General features: G+C 42.4%; 2 protein-coding genes across 2 annotated transcripts; both read left to right on the plus strand.

The window, feature by feature from the left end:
• The first annotated feature begins 1,202 nt into the window (after positions 1 to 1,202).
• On the plus strand, positions 1,203 to 7,277 carry LOC4325477 (receptor-like protein 4). Its single transcript, XM_015768709.3, has 9 exons — positions 1,203 to 1,557; positions 1,657 to 2,727; positions 2,830 to 2,974; positions 3,856 to 3,927; positions 4,313 to 4,381; positions 5,156 to 5,224; positions 5,305 to 5,382; positions 6,091 to 6,299; positions 6,635 to 7,277. The coding sequence occupies exons 1-9, from the start codon at positions 1,470 to 1,472 to the stop codon at positions 6,748 to 6,750; spliced, it is 1,917 nt and encodes a 638-aa protein (XP_015624195.1). The 5' UTR covers positions 1,203 to 1,469; the 3' UTR covers positions 6,751 to 7,277.
• A 390-nt stretch (positions 7,278 to 7,667) lies between these two features.
• LOC4325478 (large ribosomal subunit protein uL24z) lies at positions 7,668 to 8,541 on the plus strand. The gene has a single exon (XM_015765983.3). The coding sequence runs from the start codon at positions 7,841 to 7,843 to the stop codon at positions 8,312 to 8,314; it is 474 nt and encodes a 157-aa protein (XP_015621469.1). The 5' UTR covers positions 7,668 to 7,840; the 3' UTR covers positions 8,315 to 8,541.
• The last annotated feature ends 15,292 nt before the right edge of the window (positions 8,542 to 23,833 follow it).

Here is a 23,833-nt window from a genome sequence, read left to right on the forward strand (position 1 = left end):
TTAAAATGTACGACATTGTTGACTTTTCGTTTAACGTTTGACCATTCATCTTATTTAAAAAATTTACGTAATTATTATTTATTTTATTGTGACTTGATTCATCATCAAAATGTTATTTAAGCATGACATAAATATTTTTATATTTTCAAAAAAAATTTTAAATAAAATAAATGATCAAACGTTGGACAAAAAGTCAATAGCGTCGTAAATTAAAATACGGAGGGAGCAGGTACTCCTCGTTCAGTTTGCGAGTAGATAGATCAGTGACAGCGTGCACAGGTGCGTACGTGATGCGTGGATGCCTCGTCGCCGTGGCCATGTCCATGTGCTCGCGGTCGCGGAGGAAAATATGCCACGTCCGTTTCTGCGTTGCTGGGCTGCAGGTTGGCAGGCGGCGGCACGAACGAACGAACGTGCGGCGCACCACTCGCGCACACCACCCCCCGCACGTCGCAGAAGCAGATGCTGATATGCGGATGCCCACCGGAGCAGGGGGGGCTTTTTGTGGTGGTTGCGTTGCAGCCGTGCAGCCCGTGCGATTTGGGTTTGGGGCGTGCAATCATCATGATGCGGCATTTAGAACGGATCAGTGGATGAGGGTACGGTGATGGGAGTGCGGCGGTGGTTGCCGTGGCACTGCCAATGCCCAAAAGCTCGTTCATTCATTTTCTCTAAACCCCGATCATTATCCGCTTGTACTATCATTACTGATTCAAGAGCAACAGTATGGTCCTGTTTGCAGGTTCTCTCCGAATTAGAAACTCTCCCAACTAATACAGTGTTTATTCCAGATTCTAAGAAACTATAGTTGTAGAATCTAAAAAAATAAACTAAGCCATAAGCTATAAGCCATAAGCTAGAAAACCCAGCTTTTTCTAGATTTTTATAAACTGGCTACTAACAAACTGTTTCTCAACTGTTTGTCAGAATATTAAACTCTCCTAACAGACTCTATCTATATATGTTACCATATGCTCTAGCACCAGGCAGCCACTATCACTGATATGCTAATGGTTAGTAGTAGTAGGTTTTCTCTCGATAATGATGCCAATGGAGTTGGTAGCGGCATCAGATTAGTAAATTTTACCGCGGTCACGTGAGATGCCATGCACGATGAATCGAATCCATTCCCAGCCAGCTGACGAGGTGTCTCCGTGTGTGAATCGGATGGTAGAAAAAGCTTTGCACCACCCTCCACCACCGCTAGATTCGCTCACATCGCCGCCATTACTGTTGCCCTCTCCTTCCCGGCGCGGCCACTCCGTCCGCCGCCGCCGGGGGCGAACCCGAACGCCTCTCCACCGTCCGATCCGCCAGCCGGATCAGATCCAACACCTACCAACCTACCTTGGCACCTTCTCCCTCTCGTCTCCTTCCTCCTCACCTCGCCCACTACACCTCCACCTCCGGAGCTCACAACACAAATCGATTTCTCCCAAACCCCCCCTAAACTCCCCACCGAATCTCCAATGCAGGTCCTGCTGCTGCCGCTGCTCGTCGCGGCGGCCGTCGGCCTCGCGCGCGCCGCCGCCACCGACGACCCCTTCCTCTCCGGCGGTAAGCTCACTCGGATCAGTGGGAATGGTTTGCTGAAATTGAGCTTGAGATGGTAGTAATGGTGATGGGTTTGGTTTTGGTTTTGTGTTCCTCCTCCAGCGCCGGGGAACCACAGCTACAACATCGACTGCGGCGGCGCGGCGGACTTCGTCTCGGTGTTCGGCCGACGGTGGCTCGCCGACCAGTTCTTCTCCGCCGGGGGGCAGGCGGGCATGGTCGCGGAGCCGCACCGGTTCCCGCAGCCGCAGGAGCGCACGCTCCGCTTCTTCCCGCCATCGTCGGCGGGCAAGTCCAGCTGCTACTCCCTCCCGCTCCCGCCCGGCCGCTACTACCTCCGCCTCTTCTCCGTCTACGACAACTACGACTCCAAGCTCCGCACCCCGTCCTTCGACGTCTCCGCCGCCGCCACGCTCGTCCTCTCCTTCCGCTCCCCGTGGCCCGAGCCGGCATCGCGCTACGGGGCATACTCCGACCTCATCTTCCCCTCCGCCACCTCGCCCACCTCCGACATCTGCTTCTACTCGCTCTCCACCGATGCCCCCGTCGTCGCCTCCATCGAGGTCGCGCCCGTGCACCCGCTCGCCTACGACGGTGCCACCACCGGCGCGGACCTCATCCTCGTCAACTACGGCCGTCTCACCTGCGGGAACAACCTCTTCGGCCCGGGCTTCACCAACGACTCTGACGCCTTCTCCCGGGTCTGGCAGTCCGACATCGATTTCCGGAACAATGACCTCAACTACGACGCCATTACGGCCGGGGGGAGGAAGATTTTCGGCAGCAACCAGCCGCCCAACTACTTCCCCACCAAGCTCTACACGTCGGCGATCACCACCGGCGGCGATGCCTCCAACGAGATCGAGTACCTCATGCCGGTCGACACCAGGATGTCCTACATGGTCTGGTTGCATTTCGCGGAGATCGATGCTGGCATCGGCTCAGCTGGGCAGAGGGTGTTCGACGTTATGCTTGCCGGGAAGAACGTGACGAGGATTGACATTTTCAAGCAAGTGGGAGGGTTCACCGCGTTCAAGTGGACATACATTGTGGAGAATTTGACGAGCTCCACCATGAGTGTGAAGCTTGTGCCAGTAGTAGGACGGCCGATCCTGTGCGGGCTTGAGAATTATGCAATGGTGCCACTTGAGACGAGGACAGTGCCAAATCAAGGTGACATGGTTTGAAGATTGCGCTCTCAGCCGAGAAAATTGGAGACCAGCAAAAATTTCCTCTTGTACATTCTCTAAGCTTGTTTTTTATTCATCTTGGCAGTGGCTGCAATGAAGGCATTGAAGGATTCCCTGAAAATTCCAGCAAGGATGGGGTGGAATGGGGATCCATGTGCACCAAGGACATGGGATGCATGGGAGGGAGTCACTTGCCTCCGCAAGGACAAAGGGCTTGTGATCACCCAACTGTAAGTACCATTTCGTTGCTCCAGTGCAATTGGTATCCACCAACTGTTTTTGTGGGGATGTTTCTACTTAGATGTGCAGTACTGATTTGATAAGTTTGCCATGAAGTAGCTTTGGCAAGTACAGCCACCTTTTTATTTTCTTCAGATAATTGATAGCGTTTTCCTAGAAAACAACGATGATAGTTTTTTATGATGACCAGAAAAGAAATGATACATATGTACCTCAATTTCACAGCTGAATATTACTCTACTAGTTACCACTACCTCCGTCCCAAATACAAGGGATTTTGTCCTTGTATTTTGGGATGTTGGCAGTACTACACAACTAATCTGACCGAAAGCTTAATTGTCATATTCAAATCGCAGTTAAAAGTTTCTTCTTAATTCTGCTTTGGTTGTTTTGAGTTACCATTTTTTAAAATGGTCAAACTTTAGGGCCTGTAGGTTTGTTGTTGCACATTTCTTGATATCCTTTATCGCAGTAATTTATGACTGTCAGTATTATTGTGTGAAATTGGAAGCAGGGGCGGAGCTAGCACAAAATGAAGGGGGGTTCCACTTGCTTACTTTACTCTAGTTTGAACCAAATTTAGCTTGATACGGGTGCCTAAATTTGAACTGACAGAGTATATATATGGTGAAAATGGACAAACTATAGCTAAAATTTTTTTTCAACCGGGTTCCTGGGCACCCCCCTAGCTCTATGTAGCTCCGCCCCTGATTGGAAGGGAGTCAGTGGACTTCCTTTCTCGTAAAAGCTCTATTGAGCAAACACATATTATATATTTGTGAAAATTATCTAAAAAAAATCTTGTGACATTGATATTTTTGCTGCTACAAACTTATAACCTGTATGTATGTGGTTTCTATGTCCTTTACAGGGATCTTGCAAGTCAAGGACTAAAAGGTTACATCACTGATGAAATAAGTCATCTGACAGACTTGGTAAGCTTGTAAGTATCATTAAACCTACTGAAAGTCGATTTTTCAGTTTGTTCATTATCTTCTTTGATATTTAAAGTATCTGGATATCAACAGTTGGTTTTGTTATCGGTATCTTTTGCACTACGGGAATATATAAAACCTTGAATTATCAAAGTTAAGTCTCAAATAGCTCTATAGACTGGTTTGCATTGCTCAGGTTAATAGCAAATAAAGTTGGAGTGGCCACTTTCCTCTAGAAGATAAAAAGAGCAATGTATCAACTAGTGAAGTACTTCCCGGCTTGCCTATCCACATTTTCTGAACATTGTGGAGCCAAAGACAAAGAAATTCCCTTTTGCTTTTCTCCAACGTAGATATTTTTTCATCCTGTTAATGATACATTTGCTTCACCAGGAACTTGAGCTATAATTCTTTGACTGGAAGCTTACCTCCGGGCTTAGGGCAACCTTCACTTGCTACATTGTGAGTATAGCTTTCTGTTCCATAACATGCAATCTCGTGATTCAAATTAGAAAATATCTTCTTCTTTTTTTTTAAAAAAAAGAAAAATAGGCCTGGGTGGCCCTGCTTTTTATAGAAAGCAAAATTAGAAAATTTCTTGTGTTCAGATCACAGTTCAAATGCTTGTCATATATACATGATGCTGACAGAAGCAATGATGGCCACTTTAAGAAATAATTTTGTGAAATCAACCTTCTTTATACATGTATCATTTCAAAGAGAACTTATGAAACTAGGATGATAGAGCATGAGTTTTATTTTATTATCATGGATTGATGACTCCTGAGACAGCGTCTTTCATTTGAGGAATAAATTTTGGAAAAGGACATGATATGATATGCCAAATTGGAAAATTTTAACTCAAGTTCAACCCAAACATTTGGAAACAGAAAGAAAAAGTGAAATCGTGTACTTTTATTCATGATTTTTTTTATTTTCCAATGCGTGGATCGAATTTGGTTTGAGATTTTTGCAAACTGGTACATGATGTAATCTTACATTTCTAAACAGTATCTGAAATTTTTTTCATGACCGAAAGAGTATGTCTATGGAGAATGATAACATGTTAATATGGTAACATCAGATATTCCTTCTTCCTTATAGACAATGTGTTAGCAGATCCTCTACGAATTTGAGTGATGGAATGATGCTTTTCAGTTTGCAGCTATCCTAATGATACCTTATGATCTTGTAGTTCTGGTTCTCTTGTGAGTAACCTTTATGTCTTGTTTTTAGGGATCTGTCATCAAACCAGTTTACTGGAGGAATTCCTGGCACCATAGGTTCATCAAAATTACAAACAGCGTAAGTACACTGTTTGACATTAGCAATTGTTGTATATTCTCAAAGCAACACAAACATACTGATTACCATCTCTTGTACAGTTTACTGAACAACAATCAACTCGATGGGCAAGTTCCAGAAAGACTTTACTCGATTGGCGTACATGGTGGTGTGATAGAGTAAGATACCTTTAGTATTTTCACATAAACAAGATCTTCACTTTCTCCTGTAAAGTTTACTAGTAGTTAGTAGTATATCCAGTTGTCAGATATCTCATACAAAGAGCTATTGTTCTCAGGCTTAGAATTGATCGGCAGGCTCCTCTATTTCATCCCATGCTCCCTGCTGAAGTCCACCGCTTAAGATTTTAGGTTCCACTATGTGACTTATGTTATGTTGAGTATTGTTTAGATCAGTGGTAGAGCCTGCTACTGGGCTGGTCAGGCAGCCGCCCTGGCTCTTTTTTTTGTGTTCTTCACTGTAGATCACTGATAAGCATGGAAAAAAGTTGTCAGAGCAAGAAGCAGCTCTTCGCTGGCTGGGTTCATTGTTGCTGGCTCCGCCACTGGTTTAAATTTAACAATGCCATGTTTACAATATGATACACTGATGCTGAGCGATATATCTCTGAGGTTAAACTGAGTAAAAGCAGGGTGTTGTTAGAAACGTGAGAAGTATGTACTAGGCCTTGACTAACTAAATTGGAGATTTTGCATCTAATGGTGCTTAATTTAGCAAATTTTACTTTCTTATTCCTTGCAAGCAAATGACTGGAGTTCAAACATGCACACTGTGATCAGATAATAGATCAATGGTAGATATATTGTGAACCATGATACTTGCATTCATTTTATCTCTCTATTTACAAACACCCACTGTTTTAACAGTTTGTCAGGTAATAAAGGCCTTTGCGGGGTGCCTACTTTACCTGCTTGTGCATTATTTTGGGAGAAAGGAGGGCTGAACAGAACTGGTAAAATTGCACTAGGGGCCTCGCTTGGGTTTGTTCTACTTGTCACACTCATAGTGGTCTACATATTGTGCATCAGAAGAGGACCGTACGATTATGATTTTGAGTTCCCCCAAGATTTGACTTGTGAGTATACCACATCTCACCTTCATACTGTGGGTCAACCTCATATATGACTTTAAGATTCTTTAGTTTTGAGTGATTATTGTTTTCCATTGTAAGTTAGTGGTAGCCGTTCTTTTCTTAAACTATACCTAAGGCCATTCATATCAGTTGTCATGTCATTTGAAAAAATTATCAGTGTTCCTATGTTCCTATTAACGCAAGTAACAATGTTTCAGATATATCAACCTAGAGTTTAGTATCCCTTTTATGAACAAGTAATCACTGTTTACAAACCAATTTCCTGTCTTCACAAATGTCTACCATGTTTAAATTTGCTACTTTCTCATCCTACACAGCGATATCAGCAATCTCTGCAAAAAGGAATAGGTATCAGAGGGCGAAGTCTGTAATGCTTGCCGAGATGGAGGCGCACGGCCCGGACGGTTATTATACCAACGGGGGCGCTCACTGAATTGATGGGCACCGGAAATGGATATCTTCACAGGTTGTTGTATTTCTACTTACAGAGCAAACACTCATTGACAATTGCTGGCCTGAAGCAAGGACAGTTGTGACTTGTGACTCGTGAACACAATTCACCAGCATCATCAACATGACGTCCCTGTAACTTCAGTCAAGCATCCATGGCATTATTTTGCAGTTACACTCACAGCTTAATTACAAATGTAAAATATGTGCATGTTTTATGTGTACTATAATACGATGAAGTGGTGGTGGGGTGGTAGTAGTAGTTTGGTAATAGTAGTAGGGGTGCCTTATTTTTTGCAGAGGCTTTGCTGTCTCGTATTAGCTTTAGCTTTAGGCGTGTGCACTCCATCAGCAATGTAAATGGAACCAGGTTGGGTCAGGACAGATTCAGGCGTTGAAATGCTTGGGGGGTAAAAGCTGGTGTACTCATAGGTGTATTCTTTCTGTATAAAACCTGACTTCGTTGGCACTGTCTGACTTCAGGAGATTGAAAACATTAGCTTTGGATCAGAGTGTTGTTAGCCACTTTTGATTATCTGTTGCTTACTTGCGTGTCATCCAGAGTCATAGACGACTCAAATTCTCACCTGCTAGTATTTCAATTGTCTTCAGAATGTGCTCTTTAAACTTAATTTTTCCTTCTAATCGAACCATTTGGTCTGGATTTAGATACTTGCATTATATCGAAGTTGTACTGCATGAAACCTTAAGCAATGATGTAATAATATCGAGTCATCTGTAATGTCTGAAACCTTATTTAGACTATGCAGTTTGCAGTTCATATTAAAGCCCACGTAAAATAATTCTCAGCCCAACAAAATACAAAGAATAATTCTAAGCCCAACGAGCCCAACTGCGCTTCCCAACTATCAAATCTGCACCATCCATTCCTCATCGGATGCCTTCACGCCGCCACGTAGCGGAGAGCAAAGCAAAACCCTAGCTAGAGCCACACCCAGAGGTATAGATTCCCCACCCCGCCGCCTCCACGCATTCCTTCGCCCACCAAAACCCTAGCCGCGCCGCCGCCGCCGACGACCAGGTAAGGAAGGAGATCCGCCGCCGGCGCCGCCATGAAGCGCAACCCACGCGTGACGAGCTCCCGGAGGAAGTGCCGCAAGGCGCACTTCACGGCGCCGTCGTCCGTCCGCCGCGTGCTCATGTCGGCGGCGCTGTCGTCGGAGCTCCGCCACAAGTACAACGTGCGGTCCATCCCGATCCGCAAGGACGACGAGGTGCAGGTGGTGAGGGGGAGCTACAAGGGGCGCGAGGGGAAGGTGGTGCAGGTGTACCGCCGTCGCTGGGTCATCCACGTCGAGCGGATCACCAGGGAGAAGGTGAACGGCTCCACCGTCAACGTCGGCATCCACCCCTCCAAGGTCGTCGTCACCAAGCTCAAGCTCGACAAGGACCGCAAGGCCATCCTCGACCGCAAGGCGCGCGGCCGCGCCGCCGACAAGGCCAAGGGCAAGTTCACCGCCGACGACGTCGCCGCCGCCGCCGGGGGTGCCGCCGCCACCGGCGCCTCGCTCCAGGAGATCGATTAGGCTCGTGGGTCGGATCTGCTGGTGCTCCTACTGTTCCCCCCCTCCTTATCTAGCTTTTGTTTCGCTATCAACTGCTTCTGCTAGGAGTTCATGCTACCTGAACACTGCTTGCTGCTTTATCGTTGAAAATGTCTCCATGAGAGTTTTGGATCCTTGATGTTGATCTATATCTACGATGTGGCTCTGTCTGGGATTTTGAGTTATGAAGAAATCATTATAAGTCTAAATGCTCCCGTTTTGTTTGTGTTGCCTAGATATACTGAATGGCATTTCATGGACTGTGTTACCTAGATATACCGAATGATTCTAGGTTGATAAGACTCTGGTTTTCTGGATGATGTCTAGTCCCTTAATTTGACTCTGAGTCACGCATCTCAGGTTGTAACACATCATATATGCTTAGTTTTACTCAAGTTGAGCATTTCAGGCTGTAACAAATCATATAGGCTTAGTTTTACTCAAGTTGAGCATTTCAGGTTGTAACAAATCAGCTAGGCTCATAGTCCTACTTCTAAATTGAGCATTTCAGGTTATAACACATCACTGTAGTTTAATTCGACATGGTGTTGCACTATCATACTGCTTTCCTTAGGGCAACTGGCATTTCGTTTGGATCCTACGTGAACTAGGAAGTATCTGGTTGAGTGGATGACTGTTGATTATACCTTGCTATGAGTGTATGACTTCCTCTATATTATATTCCTATATTGAATCGATTTGAAATGATCTTATTGTTGGTATGATATGATGCATACGGAGCATGGCGTTAGTAGGCTGGACTGGCTGGTAGCATCTTGCTTTCACATGATGTTTTGTTGGCAAAGTTTTTTCTGTTGATTCATCAAATTTTCTACTCTACTATTGAGCTTTGTTTGAAACTTTGAATGGTTATATAGTACTAGAATGTAGTTCACCTTAGCTTTCTAGTGGTGACCCTTCCAATACGGCTACGCATATGCTCTGTTTGAATTGCTCAGCTAAGACATCAGGGTTACCGATGCATGAGTTGTCTTTCGATCAATGTGGTTTTCCTGTGCTTTCACGGCTGTGGGAGTGAATTTCCCTTATGGTCCTTCTATTGTCATGTTGTAGCAACATTTTCAACATTTCTGTGTTGATGATTGTGCGTTCCACCTTTATTTACCGCGGGATTCAGGCATTTGGACACACTACATAGCTAGAGTACCAGATAGTCTATTTGTTCTTATTTAGCGGCTGACATGTTAAATTATGTGAAAGGTTTCTTACACAAGCGCATCTGTGAGGGATGGCGTTTTGATTCCTCAATAAGCTGGCCCTGTTTATGAAGTAGGTGCATTGTGGATTTGTGATACGGGTCGCCCCTCAGTCTAATTTAGTTGCTGTTGTGCATTATGATGGTTTCTAGTATGCGGGGGTTATTAATGGCAATGTATTTCCATGGAATTTTAGTCGATCCCTATGTTTATGCGTAAGCATGAATATTGAACCGTATCTGTCAATCGAATATTTGGTTTGCATCAGTTTTGAAAACGGATGTTGGTGATAAAAACGGTCGAGGGGATGGAAAACGAGATCATATGGCTGTGCTCTTTCCTGGGCATGTCTCCGAAGTCCATGAATAGACCAAATGGGTCAGCTCGACGCCTTATCTGTGGTGCGAGCAGATCAAGTCCACTTTGACTCCCTCAAATATAGGTGATATCTTGAACCACTAACAAGCTGATGTGGCGTGTTGACTATTCTAATCACTATTCTAATCGACTGAATCAGAAAACAGCGCCCAGATATCAGCATCACTTCCTCTTTCTTCCCCATCTCTATTCTCTCGTCTGTTGACGTGCATACTCGCCTACTCTCTCGGTCCCATAAAAAACCTAGTATCGGATGTGACACATCTAGACATACATATGTCCAGATTCATAGTACTAGAATATGTTATATCTTATTCTAGATTCCTTTTTTAGGGACGGAGGGAGTAGTCGCTTGCTCCATCGCCCATATGTTCAGGAGAGCTTCTGGCAGCTGGATATTCTTTTAGAAGCCACAGTTGCCAGAAGCTTTTTCAAACAGTCTAGATTTTTATCTGGATTCTGAGAAGTTGTAATTGTATAGAAGCCAAATTTTCACTCGGATTTTCTAGATTCTCACCAGCTACTTCTCAAAATCTTAAGTTTCCTCAAATAGAGGTGACGACGTTGGCTCACCACCTTTGTCGGAGACCTCTGGAGATCAGTTGCGAACAGGATATACGTCGAGCAACGCCATGCCACGCAACACCGCCACCTTCACTAGAGACCTATGGAGATCGAGCTCCTCGACCTTACACACCGTTAGCCTCCCCTCCTCCTTCCTTTCCGCCTCGCTCTAGTGCCAATAGCGTGGGTGCTTGAGGAGGCCAGTGATAGCTTGGCGAATCACAAGCATGTGATGCAGATCGCTTCTGCGGTTCTGCCCTTGGTCTAGAAATTCTTGATACCCCAAATGTCCAAACGATTTCATGGATAATCCCAAAACAGATACAGAGTGCATCCAGAGCAAGCACCTCGATCCCCTATCGCTTGCATCGGTTCTTCACCGACGTCGTCGAGTCTTCCTTGTCGATGCAGCTTGACATCGGGGGAGCTGGGAGGTTGTCAATGCCGCTCCTGATGAGCTTCCACTTTGGAAGGGTCGGTCTTGATGTGTTCTCGTCGACGTCGACCTTTGTCGCCGCCAACTCCGACCTATCCCAGAAGCGGTGGTGGGAGCAAGAATTGCAGCAACATCAAATGGCCGAGTACATGTAGAAGCCAAATTCTAGGCATGATGTGGATCGTGCTAGTTGCATGAGTGCCATCGCCCCGTTCTTTACCCACAAGTGGCTCGGGCATCCATGTCCTCTCCATGGGTGCTGCTGCAGAAAAGAGACGGGAGAAAGAAAGAGAAAAGATAGGATGAGGAAGAAGAAGGGACATTGACATCTCACCTCACATGCTAACTTAGTCGCTTGGACTAGTTAACGAGCCACGTCAGCGGAAATGACTCTCAAAACCGCTAAGGAAGTCAAACTACATCGGTTTAAATAGTTTGGGGGTTAAGATATCCGGCATTTCGGTTGAGAGATATTAGGATGAAATCGGTTGGAAAAACCCTCTACCATTTTCATTTGCATATTTTTTTCTCGAAAACGGAATCGAAATAGTAGACCTGAAAACAACAACAATATCATTAATATCGTTATATCGGAAACAGGACCATCGAAACAGAATCTACCAATATTGGTTGGAAGTCACGACGAACAATATAAACAAAGTTCAACAATACTTCAACATCATTGAGGAAACCGAAATTCAACAAAGTCCACTTGCCACACCTTAGGGTTAACTGAGTTTTCCCCTAGCCAGTTCCCATTACTAATAGGTTGCAAGCCTACCAGATCTCCTTTATTCATGGGCTTCCGATGGGTTGGGCTGGCTAAGCCGCTGCGGAGTTTTTTATTTTTTTTGGAATTTTGACGGAAATTATTGGACAAATACGATTACCGATAAAATGGTCGGAAAAACCTCCATCCCATTTTCGGAAGATATTACCGTTTCCATTTGTGACACTGACAATTACCGATATCGACTGAAACGGTCGATGCATACCGGAAACGATAACTAGATATCTCGGAAATTTCCGTATATTTTTCACCCCTAGATTGATACAAATCGCACATGTTCGAGGGAATTAAAGTTGACTTATTCCCCGGGCAGTTGCTGTTGCAATTGGAGACGAGGGACCCAAGAAGCCAGGCCATGTCCGTGTAGCGCCCATGGTTTGTGAAGACATGACCTCACCGATCGATTGATACTTTGGGCCCTCGGCGTCGCGTTAACAGTGAGAGCATCATATATAGCAAGACCATAATTGCCAAGTTGAGCCGCCTACGTACGTCTGTGAGAGTTGCAGTTGTGTTGTACAACAACTACAAGCCTCTCACTGCTTCACGTCATGCATCACGGGCTCATTGTAACATCGCCTGCCTGCCTGATTTTCGCCTGGCTCGGTACGTCGGCACTGCACTCCTGATCCTGAATATGAATGAAACGTCCTTCAATTTCCAAGCTGAAGTAAAAACGACCACACGATTTTTGGTTTGGCTGTCAGCTACTGTGCTCCCCTCTCGCCGCCGTGTCATTCAGACATCCACACACCCATCTCAACTGGACCCCTTGTGTCCCACTCGATCGATATGATTCAGGTAGCCTCAGCCAGCCAGCCAATCAGCCAGCCGCCGTAGCGCCCAACACTGCAGATTTCCACTGTGCTACCACATGTACGCACGCATCTCATCGATCCGTCCAGTCCATTCATTATACCGACCGTCACCTGGACTGGTGTTAAGTAGCCACACAGCTGCTCGAGATTCCGAGAAGCAGCCCCGACCCGATGAGAGCCCATCCCGGAAAATCCTTAGCATATGTACTCCAGTTTCATGTTTTGAATTCTAACACTATAGATTGTTAGTAGAATCTTGATGGGGATATATATAGCTAGGCTGTTTTGAAGAGGTAGAGGTTACTCCCTCCGTCCCAAAAAAAAACAAACCCTGGTTTCCGTGTACAATGTTTGATCGTCCGTCTTATTTGAAAAAAATATGAAAAAAATTAAAAAGACAAGTCACACATAAAATATTAATCATGTTTTATCATCTAACAACAATGAAAATACGAATTATAAAAAAATTTCATATAAAACGGACAGTCAAAGTTGGACACGGAAACCCATGGTTTGCCTTTTTTCGGGACGGAGGGAGTATATAAGAAACTATAGCTTCAGAAGTTCAGCAAGCTAAGCCTCAGCTAGCTGCTATAGACATGTACTCCCTCTGTCCCAGAATATAAGCATTTTTAGAGTTGGACACGGTTATTAAGAAAGTAGGTAGAAGTGAATGGTGGAGAGTTGTGATTGGTAGGGAAGATAATATTGGTGGAGAAGTTGTTATATTTTAGGACAAATTTTGAGAGCTAAAAGTTATTATATTTTGGGATGGAGAGAATAATACATATTGATCGATCTATCACGTATTTATTGATCCAGCCATTGATATATATATATAATCGATCGAGCACGAGCACTAGTCTGTTCTCTGTTGACAAGTTGCAAGGCAACAACCATAATAACAATAACAATGATAATAATGTTTTAAGAAAAAGCCATCACTCCAGGATTCTAGGTCGAGGGTCAGTACATCATGTAGCAAGACATCAGATGCGCAAATACTAGCTAGTAGTAACATCAATCTGGATGCAAACACGCAGCAGCACCAACATTATTTGTCCTTGCAGCAAGTAGGTCGAGCTATAGCTAGTCCCATGCAAATGGATCATTGATATCGTTAATACACTCACACTGACAAGTGAGAAACACTACGCTGAAAACCCTGCACATTGCCATGTTGCCCCTGCCTATACTGCTAGTGCGCGCGCCACCTGTTTTTCGATCCCCAGCTACTAGCGCTGATCGAGACGACGGCCAATGATCATATGCAAGTAAAAATTTGCAAGCAAAAGCGCATGTAGTGCAAAACCATGGGCGGGCTAGCCGCTACACGGTGGGCTGCACTGTGCCCTAACTACTTGGAACTCTGTCCATTTTCAAAAGATCGTTGGCAACTTGGTACTAGGAATGCTGCTAGGATCACTGTGCTCATTGCGTCCGATTATTGCTTTCGTTGCCATCAACAGAGGCCAAACACTGTCGACTACAGTCTGAATGTCGACACCCCCCTGATCATGGATTCAAAGCTAGCTAGCTACATGATGCACGCATACTCCTTGTCAGCATTAATCCTAGTCGTCTCTGCTTGTCTGCATATCTCTCCTTGTCAGCATTAATCCTAGTCGTCCCCTGCTTGTCTGCATATTTCAATATCCATGCTTGCAAATGCAATGGTTCATCAGATCGAGATACTACTACTCCAGCTAGTTAAATTTCCAATTTCTTTGCACTGGTAGTAGTAAAAATGAATTCGGAGCTTTCAGCTAACGTACTGTCTGATTAATAACTCGATCGTGATAAAACATTTTGATGGCGTGACCAGTGAATTAAAGCAGCCGATCTGGACTTCTGGGGACTGTTTTTATATGAGACTAAGCTATTGGAAGCTGTCGTCACCGTGTTCAGAGATGCACAACATCATGTTTCTGCAAATAATAGTGCTCCTCTTCCTTACAGTGGCCCAGGCCTGAATTTGTCCAAAGCTCAACCTCTGCAGCTAGCTACCGCTGCATTACTGCGCACCATAAAGTTGCACTTGTACGACCATCCAATCAGCTTCTCTCAAGTTTCCTGTGCTGTGCTCATATGGTTTTATATCTAGAAACCGTTCCTGAACATTTCTGTCACATTGCTTGTCTGTTTCGCTGAGAATCAATAAAGAAGCTCACTGGCTGCTCTTGCTCGGCCCAGCTCCAACAGGGATCTCGACTCATGGATGCCAAAAATATCCAAGAACAACATCATTGATGTCTCTTAGGCCCTGTTAACAGATCCCACCCCAAAATTTTTCACCCTGTCACATCGAACGTTTAAACACCTGCATAAAGTATTAAATATAGGCTAAAAAAATAACTAATTGCACAGATTGCGACTAATTTGTGAAACGAATCTTTTAAGCCTAACTGCTACATGATTTGTCAATGTGATGTTACAGTAAATATTTGCTAATGACGGATTAATTAGGCTTAATAAATTCGTCTCGCGGTTTACTGACGGATTCTGTAATTAGTTTTTTTATTACTGTCCGAACACCCCATGCGACACCCTATATAATATCCGATGTGACACACCAAAACTTTACACCCCTGATCTAAACACCCCCTTACTCCAGATTGAGATGGCTGCATGCCGGTTATTTTACTGTTGTAAGTGGACAATTCTACTATCCGTATAAAAACCTGTTTACTATAAAAAAAACCTGTTTACTAGTTCATTTTTCTACATGATATTTTAAATTTTTAAAAACAAAATAAACTAGAAGTAAAATAAGCGGACAAAATAATCCTACTTTTGCCCGCTCCACTTGCATTCCTATCGGTTATTAGGGTACGTCTTGATTAACAATTCAGTTTAGCGTGTACTTGTACAAAACAATTCAGTAAAATAAGTCTTGATTAACAACTTACGCAAGTGTGCATCGTATATATGATTTAGAAGCTGAAATATTTATTCCATTATCTTAAAAAAGTTATCCTAAGGCCTGGTTTAGTTCTCTATTTTTTTTTCCAAAAACATCACATCGAATCTTTGGACACATGTATGAAGCATTAAATATGGATTAAAAAAACTAATTGCACAGTTAGGGGGGAAATTGCGAGATGAATCTTTTGAGCCTAATTAGTCCATAATTAGCCATAAGTGCTACAGTAACCTACATGTGCTAATGACGGATTAATTAGGCTCAAAAGATTCGTCTCGCGGTTTCCAGGCGAGTTATGAAATTAGTTTTTTCATTCGTGTCCAAAAATCTCTTCCGACATCTGGTCAAACATCCGATGTGACACCTAAAAATTTTCTTTTCGCGAAGTAAATAGGCCCTAGAAGCCTTGCAATATTGCAAGATGATTGTGTACTAGTACATCGTATCTGATAGAGTGAATAAATGCGCATCAGGGTCGCTGCTTCAAAGGAGAACCTACAATGTTGGTGTAGCAGTAGCACTCAATCCTAGCGCATTAACCAGCGACCTACTCACGGGATGCAGAATATGCTCTTATGCATTTTATTGCATGCCTATACATGTTGCTATCACGCTAAAAATAATTACTTAAGAATCTTTAGCTCTCCAGATACATATACATTTGGTATCACAACCTTTATCACAAGTTTAATGGAAAGCTAGCTGAGGATTATGGATATGCAGGAATGATGCCCTTTTTTATAATAGAATGATTGATTCTCCTTTGCAGGTTATCTCATTGGTTCTGTTTCTAGGCTATCCTTCAAAAGTCGGGTTTGCAGAATTTTATTGCCGTGGCATGCCAGCAATTGGAAAGGGTGGCTAGGGAGTTTTTTTTTACCCAAGAACATAAGTGACGATCTAGTCTATGGATTGATAGCTCTTAATCATTCCTGTCATTTGCTTACTTTTTTCAAATCCAGTGTGTGTTTAGCTGTGTGCATCTTAGTTATATAAAGGCCAAGAGTGTTTAATTTCATTACGATTGTATCGTGATATAATTGATTGAGTTTAATAAATCTTCCATTATTAAAAAAAGTACTAGTTTCAAACGGTGAAACTAATAAGCACCTGGTGTAGAATTCAGAAATGAACTGATAGACAGAAATTTGTTTGGGTTCATAGGTTTACGCACCAAGTACACTGTTCTTTCTGAAATAAAAGGACTGAAATGATCGAGTGCCCGGCCCGTTTGTGGTATACGGTGGTGATGTACTATTTTGCCAAAACAAGTATACAGTACCACGAAATTATGGAAGGGCAGCAGCAGCAGCCCGGGAGCCTCGGATGCTGTACCATGTATAGCTGGCATTGGAATCAGCCGTCATCGTGGTCCTTTGGATTCTTTGGACGGTGCAGATTGGATTTGATTGGTCGAGTATCCTGTTGACACTGGTCAATGCAGAGCACGCCAGTTCCAATTGCCAAAAGGTGGGCTTCCCACTTGTCATGCCCCCCCCGGTCCATCCAAAACTGTGAAGGTTAATTGCAGATTTTTGCAAAAAAAAGGAAAACATTAATTCTAATTCTATGATGCATGTAAAATTGCATAAGCAGGAGAAATTTAAGAAAAACATACGAGTTACTTCGTTAGTACCCAGGGGCGGATCCAGGATAAGAAACGAGCTAGCGTCACCACGCACTACTACTTTATGGATCATATATAGTATTTACATATGGATAGTAAAAACTGTAATTTACATGGCATGTTTGAAGATGCCCTTACACATTTGTTTCCACACTGCAAACTATATATGCTCTGCAAATATATCCAGGTCCCCTACGGTTGTGCCTCCTCCACTGCTGATACCGAGTTGCAAGCGGGCTGGAGTACGTACCAACTTGTAGTAGTTGCCCCAGCCTCCCAAGGCTGCCACTATATATCAACAAATGCAAACAGTTATGCTCTATAATTGGATCTTGCCATATCAACTGTCCCATATACGATCCAACGTCCTTTTCATCCTATGTCATCACTGCACCCCACAAATGGTCCATATCCCATTTTCCACACATAGGAAATCTGGCTGAAAAACTTGGAAACTTCCAAAATAACAAATTTATATATATGCGCACATAAAAAGAATATTTTGATTAATGAAGAGATGCGAAACTGATGAGAATATATTGGTTGTTTAAATAAGATTGTTATTGAATATATATTAAAATAGTAGTATGCATGTTAGGATGAAAGGGTAAATATATGGTGTAAACCAATATATACGTGGAAACCATGCAAGCTACATGATGGAAGTTCTCCATACGAGAATGTTTTTTTGATTTTTTTCAGGACTTCTATGCAAAAGTTCCTAAAACTTTTTGTCATAGTTTCCACTGCATATTTTTTCATGCGGAAAACATGCTAGTTTCAGAAATCAAATGGAAATTTCGATCACCGACAGATGCCAAATTATTACTTCAAAAGCATCATATCAATCAATTACTAGTACCATATAAGAACCTCAGCTGAAGGGGACTCACTATATATTTTTTATCTTTATGCAATTTAGTATTATCTCAGTTGCACGTGTACCATGTAGATACCAGATGAGATGTGCTACCTAATTAACTTTTTTTTTTGGAAAAACAACATATATGTGTATAAATTGTGCCTGCAATGTGACCACTTAATACATCAGAAATGGGCCCAATTAAAGGCTCTTGTACGTAGGGGGATGAACCTAATTAGTAAGGCTCATGTCCATTCGTCCAGGTCACTCTCCGTCCTCTGCTTCCACTTGGCCAATTGTTTCAGCAAGATTTCAAGTGCACCCGATGCTGAATCGTTATTGGTTATTGCAGGCCGTACCCCCTTGATTTTAATGGCAATACACAACTGCTATCTACTGTCACAAAACACATGGTATCGGAGGCGATAAGGTTTTCAAATATTAATGCAGCTTTGACAACTAAATTTTGTCATAACATACTTATAAAACTCGACAAAACATACTATAATGTACACTATTTTTGGGGCGAACACAGATACTATTTTCATACATCCAATCTTACAATATTAAAATATTAAGATTGATGTTTCACCTCTAGAATTTTTAGTGCTCTTTGTGAGTAATTTTTTTTTGCTCTTTAATTATTGAACGGGTATTTGTAATAAGTGGATGTAACTTCTTTGAAGCAAAGTATAGTCCATTATCTCAAAAGAACCACACACTCACACACCACCAAATGCATCCTCTAACACACGGCAAAGGACAGTGGTAAATCTCTGCCCCTTACTAAACTTCTATTGAAATCACAACCACATGTATGCTTATATTGGTTTTGAGAGTCCCTTGGGTCAATAGGACTAAATGGATCAAAACTTCTGGTCAATTATATTATTCGGAGTTTCTAGATGTAAACAGGAAAAAATATAACTTGTATTAGTAAGAACTATGCTCAACATCAAAAACCATTTGAACCAAACGATAGAATGCGGGCTATAGACTAAGAAAAGTAAAACACCCACTAGCTCAAACTACCACATGCATAGATTGAGTCAAGAGAAGTAATAACGGTACAGAGAGAAGCCAAATTTTTTCACCAAAGTTCGGATCCGACGATCCTAAATATTGAGGGACTCATAAGAGCTAGGTCGCATTCGACTGGTCTAAATGTGCCAAACGACCACGAAGATAAAGCTCGGTTTTGACTCAATTTACCACTTTCCCTTGTGGAGGGGGAGTAGATCATTCACAATTTTTCTCGGGCTCTCCACATGGGTTGGAAGTGCGCATGATAAGACTAAACCTAGGGGTGGGCATTCGTTATGACCGAAAATTTTGGTATCGGTCTTCGGTCTTTCGGTCATTTCGGTCTTTGAAAAGTGAAGATCGAATTTCAACACAAAAATGTCAGGACCGACAAATTCGGTCTCGGTCTCGGTCTCGGTCCTGACCGAAATAGAATAACATTTTCATATACGCAAAGAAATAATGGAAATTTTCAACACAAAAATCACAAAAAAAATTCGTAAGCATGTATGAGTAAAGACTCTTATTAGGTTGCATGCCTATAAGAAGTAGGGATGTGAAAATTAGAGTTTAATCCTATTGAAATTAGTGGATTATAGGTTGCATTTAGGCATATTTTGTTAATTTGGTCTTTTCGGTCTATTCGTTTACCCGAGGAAACTAACCGAATTGATCGAACAAAATTCGGTCTTTCACTATCTAGGACCAAATTTCTTGGTCTCGGTCTCGGTTTTTTCGGTTCGGTCTTTTTCTGCCCACCCCTACCTAAACCACCTAGAGCCCTAGAAAGGAAGGCCTCCAAGAGTAACTAGTATGAACACTAGCTTGGCTTCGAACTCAAGTGCTCAAGAATGAAGCTCTCAAATGCATTCAAATGCCCAAATTTTATCCAATCTCACAAGGATCTCTCTTAATGCAAGGTGGAGAGTGAGTACTGGGAGTGTGTTTCAAAGAATGAGCCAACCAACCTATCAAAGGAGGGGAATAAATATCCCAACTGGCCAACTAGCTGTTACTCACAACAATTTAATCCATGAACTTCCACCCTCCTAGGCCTAGAACTTGTGGCCTTTTTTGAAATATCAGACAAAAACTCTTTGCCAGAACTTCTGGCTACATCAGCTGCTATACATAACACTTCAAATGGATACCCAACCCCTTTGAACTTCCGACCAACCCTGTCAACCCCGAAAGTGTAAGTGTTGTGAATTTTATATCTCATCAAATATTTCTTGAGCACTTGAGACAACGCATACTACACCATATGCATGAGAGCCTCTTAATAGTGGGACATTCCTAGACTCAAAATAAAGAGAAAACCGACGCTTCGGTGTCTTGAGTCCATTTTCCACTAGTCGTTTCTTTTGTAGGGTTCATTGTTGTTTCAATCAACATCTCCGTTGAAGTTGATCCCTATACATGTCCTTAATAAACACGTTAGTGTACTAACCGCTTTGTCATCAATATTCCAAAACCCACTTAGGAGGCCTAGATGCACTTTCAGATTTGAATTGTGGTGGGTGAAGTCATGCACCTAGAACTCCACCATCATACAACCAATGCTTCCAAGAAATTTTGAAATTTTATTTAGGCAAAATTTATTACGGGCCACTGAAAAAGTGTGGTCTTTGCTAGTGGATACCAAAATAACGTGAAATTTGCCCAAAGACACTCCAAAAGTACGATAATTTGCTGTAGGACACCAAAAACATTAAAATACAACATACATCCAATTGATGAGAGAGAAACCATATAAAATATCAGTTTTGCCCCCATCTTCTTCTTCCTTCTCACAGTCTTCTTCAAGCAACATGCATCAACGGTGAAGCTGCTGTGGCAGCTAGAGGGCATCCAAATCCGGTTGACCGTGCATGCTCACCCCGTCATGAAGTCACTGCCACCAGGCGCTGAAACCCGATAGACGATGCATGTGCGTGCTGCCGTGAACTCGCCACTATTGCACCCTGCCACCTCGCAGCCTCACCACGAGGTCACCATCGCCCCCTGCTGCGTTGAGGTCGCAGGCTGCGCACGCCCCGCCACGAGGTCAGCGCCGCTGTGCCGCCCCACCACGTAGTCCTCACCGTTGTGCTGCCATCACTCGCACACGTGCCCCATGTTTCTCGTGACGTTGCAGCCCCCCCCCACTCTGTAGTCATAAGCGTTGCACCGCTCGCCGATCCGCCGCAAGGTCATCGCCACCACGCGGTATAGTTGCATCGCTGCTTCTCATGCCCTCCCTCCCTCTGCGGGTTGCGCATGAGTGGAATGGATGGAGGAATAAGATATGGGCAAAAAAGTCATTTTATATAAATTCTCACCAATCTAGTGAAAATAATATTTTAATGGCATTAGTGTCCTATAACAAATTACCACACTTTTAGAGTGTGCTCGAGCAAATTCATGTTCTTACGGTGTCTACTAGCAAAGACCGCACTTTGTGAATGTTCTGTAGTAAATTTGGCCTTTTTTTTAAGGCATGACCTAAACAACATATATCCAAATGTTTGTTACCCGAGGGAATATATTTACTATAGTGAAATGAATTAACATCTTGTAATTAAAAACAATTATTAAAATAGGAGAGAGATATATGTAAATTATGATCAAACCTTCTCTCCATTTGAACATGACAGAAAAGAGAAAAACACTTCTATGTTCTCACTTTCTTATTAGGGCTCTATCAAATGCAAGATTTTAACAGGGTTTATGCAGGAATTTAGATTAAATAATCCTTTAAAAATCCTCCGTTACAAAGAAGACCTTAGGGTTCTATGCATCTCAAAGTACATTTAAGGGGAAGTTGTAGAATCATGCTTTCAAAGTGCAAACAATTACCACTAAAATATCTTACTAAAAAGGGTCATCCCTCGTCTCCTCCCCCTTCTCATGTTGCGGTCGCCTCCCTGATGAAAAGAAAAAAAAACCAACTAAGCTCATAGACTATTTTTAATTGTATGGACTTAGTAATACATTTGGCCCATCCCTAATTGCACAGCCGATTCAACGTCCATGTTTGTTGTAATTAGTTATTATAGAAAACTATATGAAGCACGGTATATTAGGATGACATATGTGGTTTAAAATAATTGATCAAGATTATTTTTTGGACTGTCTAATTTTTTTTAGAAAAAGGCCAGTGGCCCGGCTTATATTGAAAGCCCAGTGCGGGAGTGTGCTAGGCAAAGCCCAGCCCGGCTTATGTTGATGCAAAAAACACATCAAATTTGGTCGTTAACAGAGTACCATTACCTACCTGCCACTTTGACCCAAGTTTCATCCACTTTCTTGCACGAAGCACCCCAACCCAGAATTGAGAAGCTCTATCAGGGGAGCATTGGAACATCCCACCATTGTGTAGGTATTTCTTCCTCAATAGCTCAACACACAAACTCTTATCAGGGGATTCAATCTTAAACAACTATTTAGCTAGTAAAGCAGTGTTCAGTATTCTAGTTTCAGTAAGCCCCAGTCCCCCAAACTCTTTAGGGAAAGCTAGATCAGACCACTTCACCATGTGGTATTTCATGCCTTGTTTATTTCCTAGCCAATAGTATCTACCACTAATTAAGTCAAAGTTATGATGTAATCATTCATAAAGTTGATAGAAACCCATAGCATATGAGGGATAGAGGATAACCATGCATTGATGTGTACAACTCTACCTGCATGTGAAAGAGTATTATCAGATCAAACACCTAATTTCTTCTCCATTTTTTGAGCTAAGAAGGACGGTATGCAAATTAAAACAATCGAAAATCATGCACACCTTTTTTGCTTTCGTCATCATGTATCTAAAATCTCTATTAGAGCAAGTTTAATAGTATAGCCAACTACTTGCTTCAAATCATATATAGTCGATTTAATAGCTAATTCATACAATAGTTACATATAACATATAGTACACAATTAATACCTAGATTCACTTATCATAAACACATGTATCTTGGAGCCCATGCTGTAGCTGGCTATAAATCTGTAGTCTACTGCTCTTCTCTCTTCTCTTTTATTTTCTTAAAATATGTTTATAGCTGGCTTATAGTCTACTATTGCTCCTGCTCTTATATTCTTAGAGCTGATCAGCTTGAGCAGGAGAGCAACATGAAGGGTACAGTGCATAAATATGAATCCACGAAAAGTATAGGAAGAAAACTTCAGTGCCATGAGGGACCCCATATGGGGCCATGCTATACAGCTGAAATGTGCATGCCTTTAAACATTCACAGTAATCAACCTCTTAGAATATATTCCACCAAAAACTATTATCTCCTCGACGGTTGCCATGATTGTACGGACATGCATGTATATATAGTGAAACAGTTCACCCTGTCTTTTCTTCAGATATAATATTAGTACTCATCAGTCGTCAATTAAATTTGACCAATCAACCAATCGTACTAATTAAATTATATTAATTGCTTGATCGCCATGTTTAAAGCAGCGTGCCTGTACGTGCATGATCGACCTACATATAATATTTCCTATGTTTTAATTTAGTGCTTTAGTTTAATTACACTCTTTTGGGGATCTTAATTAATTTCGAGAAAAACAAAGCACACTTTGGCAGAAATTAAAAATATATATACCTGGACTGGATGAAATTAAGAGGACTCGAATGTGAAAATAAAACAAGTTTGCGTGGCCTGTCCTTAGAACAGAATACATGATCAGAAAACATGCACAACCACGCGGGAAGGAACAGGAGGCCCAGATGGATGCGTACAGGAAAAAGTACATACTAGTAAGTGTGCATCTTTCTTTTGCCTGAAAGCGACAATTAAATTGTTTCACCAAAAAAAACCAATTAAAATTATCAGTAAAAATACTAAAATAGCTAAGAATATATGTATGCTCATGGACCAT

The sequence above is a fragment of the Oryza sativa genome, chromosome 1 (assembly GCF_034140825.1).
Source record: "Oryza sativa Japonica Group chromosome 1, ASM3414082v1".
Taxonomy (NCBI): domain Eukaryota; kingdom Viridiplantae; phylum Streptophyta; class Magnoliopsida; order Poales; family Poaceae; genus Oryza; species Oryza sativa.

What these genes read in the sequence shown, in the direction of transcription:
- LOC4325477 (XM_015768709.3), top strand. Translation starts at nt 1,470, where the DNA reads ATGCAGGTCCTGCTGCTGCCGCTGCTCGTCGCGGCGGCCGTCGGCCTC. An exon ending in GGGCTTGTGATCACCCAACT is followed by an intron (nt 2,975 to 3,855) that starts GTAAGTACCATT and finishes TGTCCTTTACAG; the next exon opens with GGATCTTGCAAGTCAAGGAC. An exon ending in CAACCTTCACTTGCTACATT is followed by an intron (nt 4,382 to 5,155) that starts GTGAGTATAGCT and finishes TCTTGTTTTTAG; the next exon opens with GGATCTGTCATCAAACCAGT.
- LOC4325478 (XM_015765983.3), top strand. Translation starts at nt 7,841, where the DNA reads ATGAAGCGCAACCCACGCGTGACGAGCTCCCGGAGGAAGTGCCGCAAG.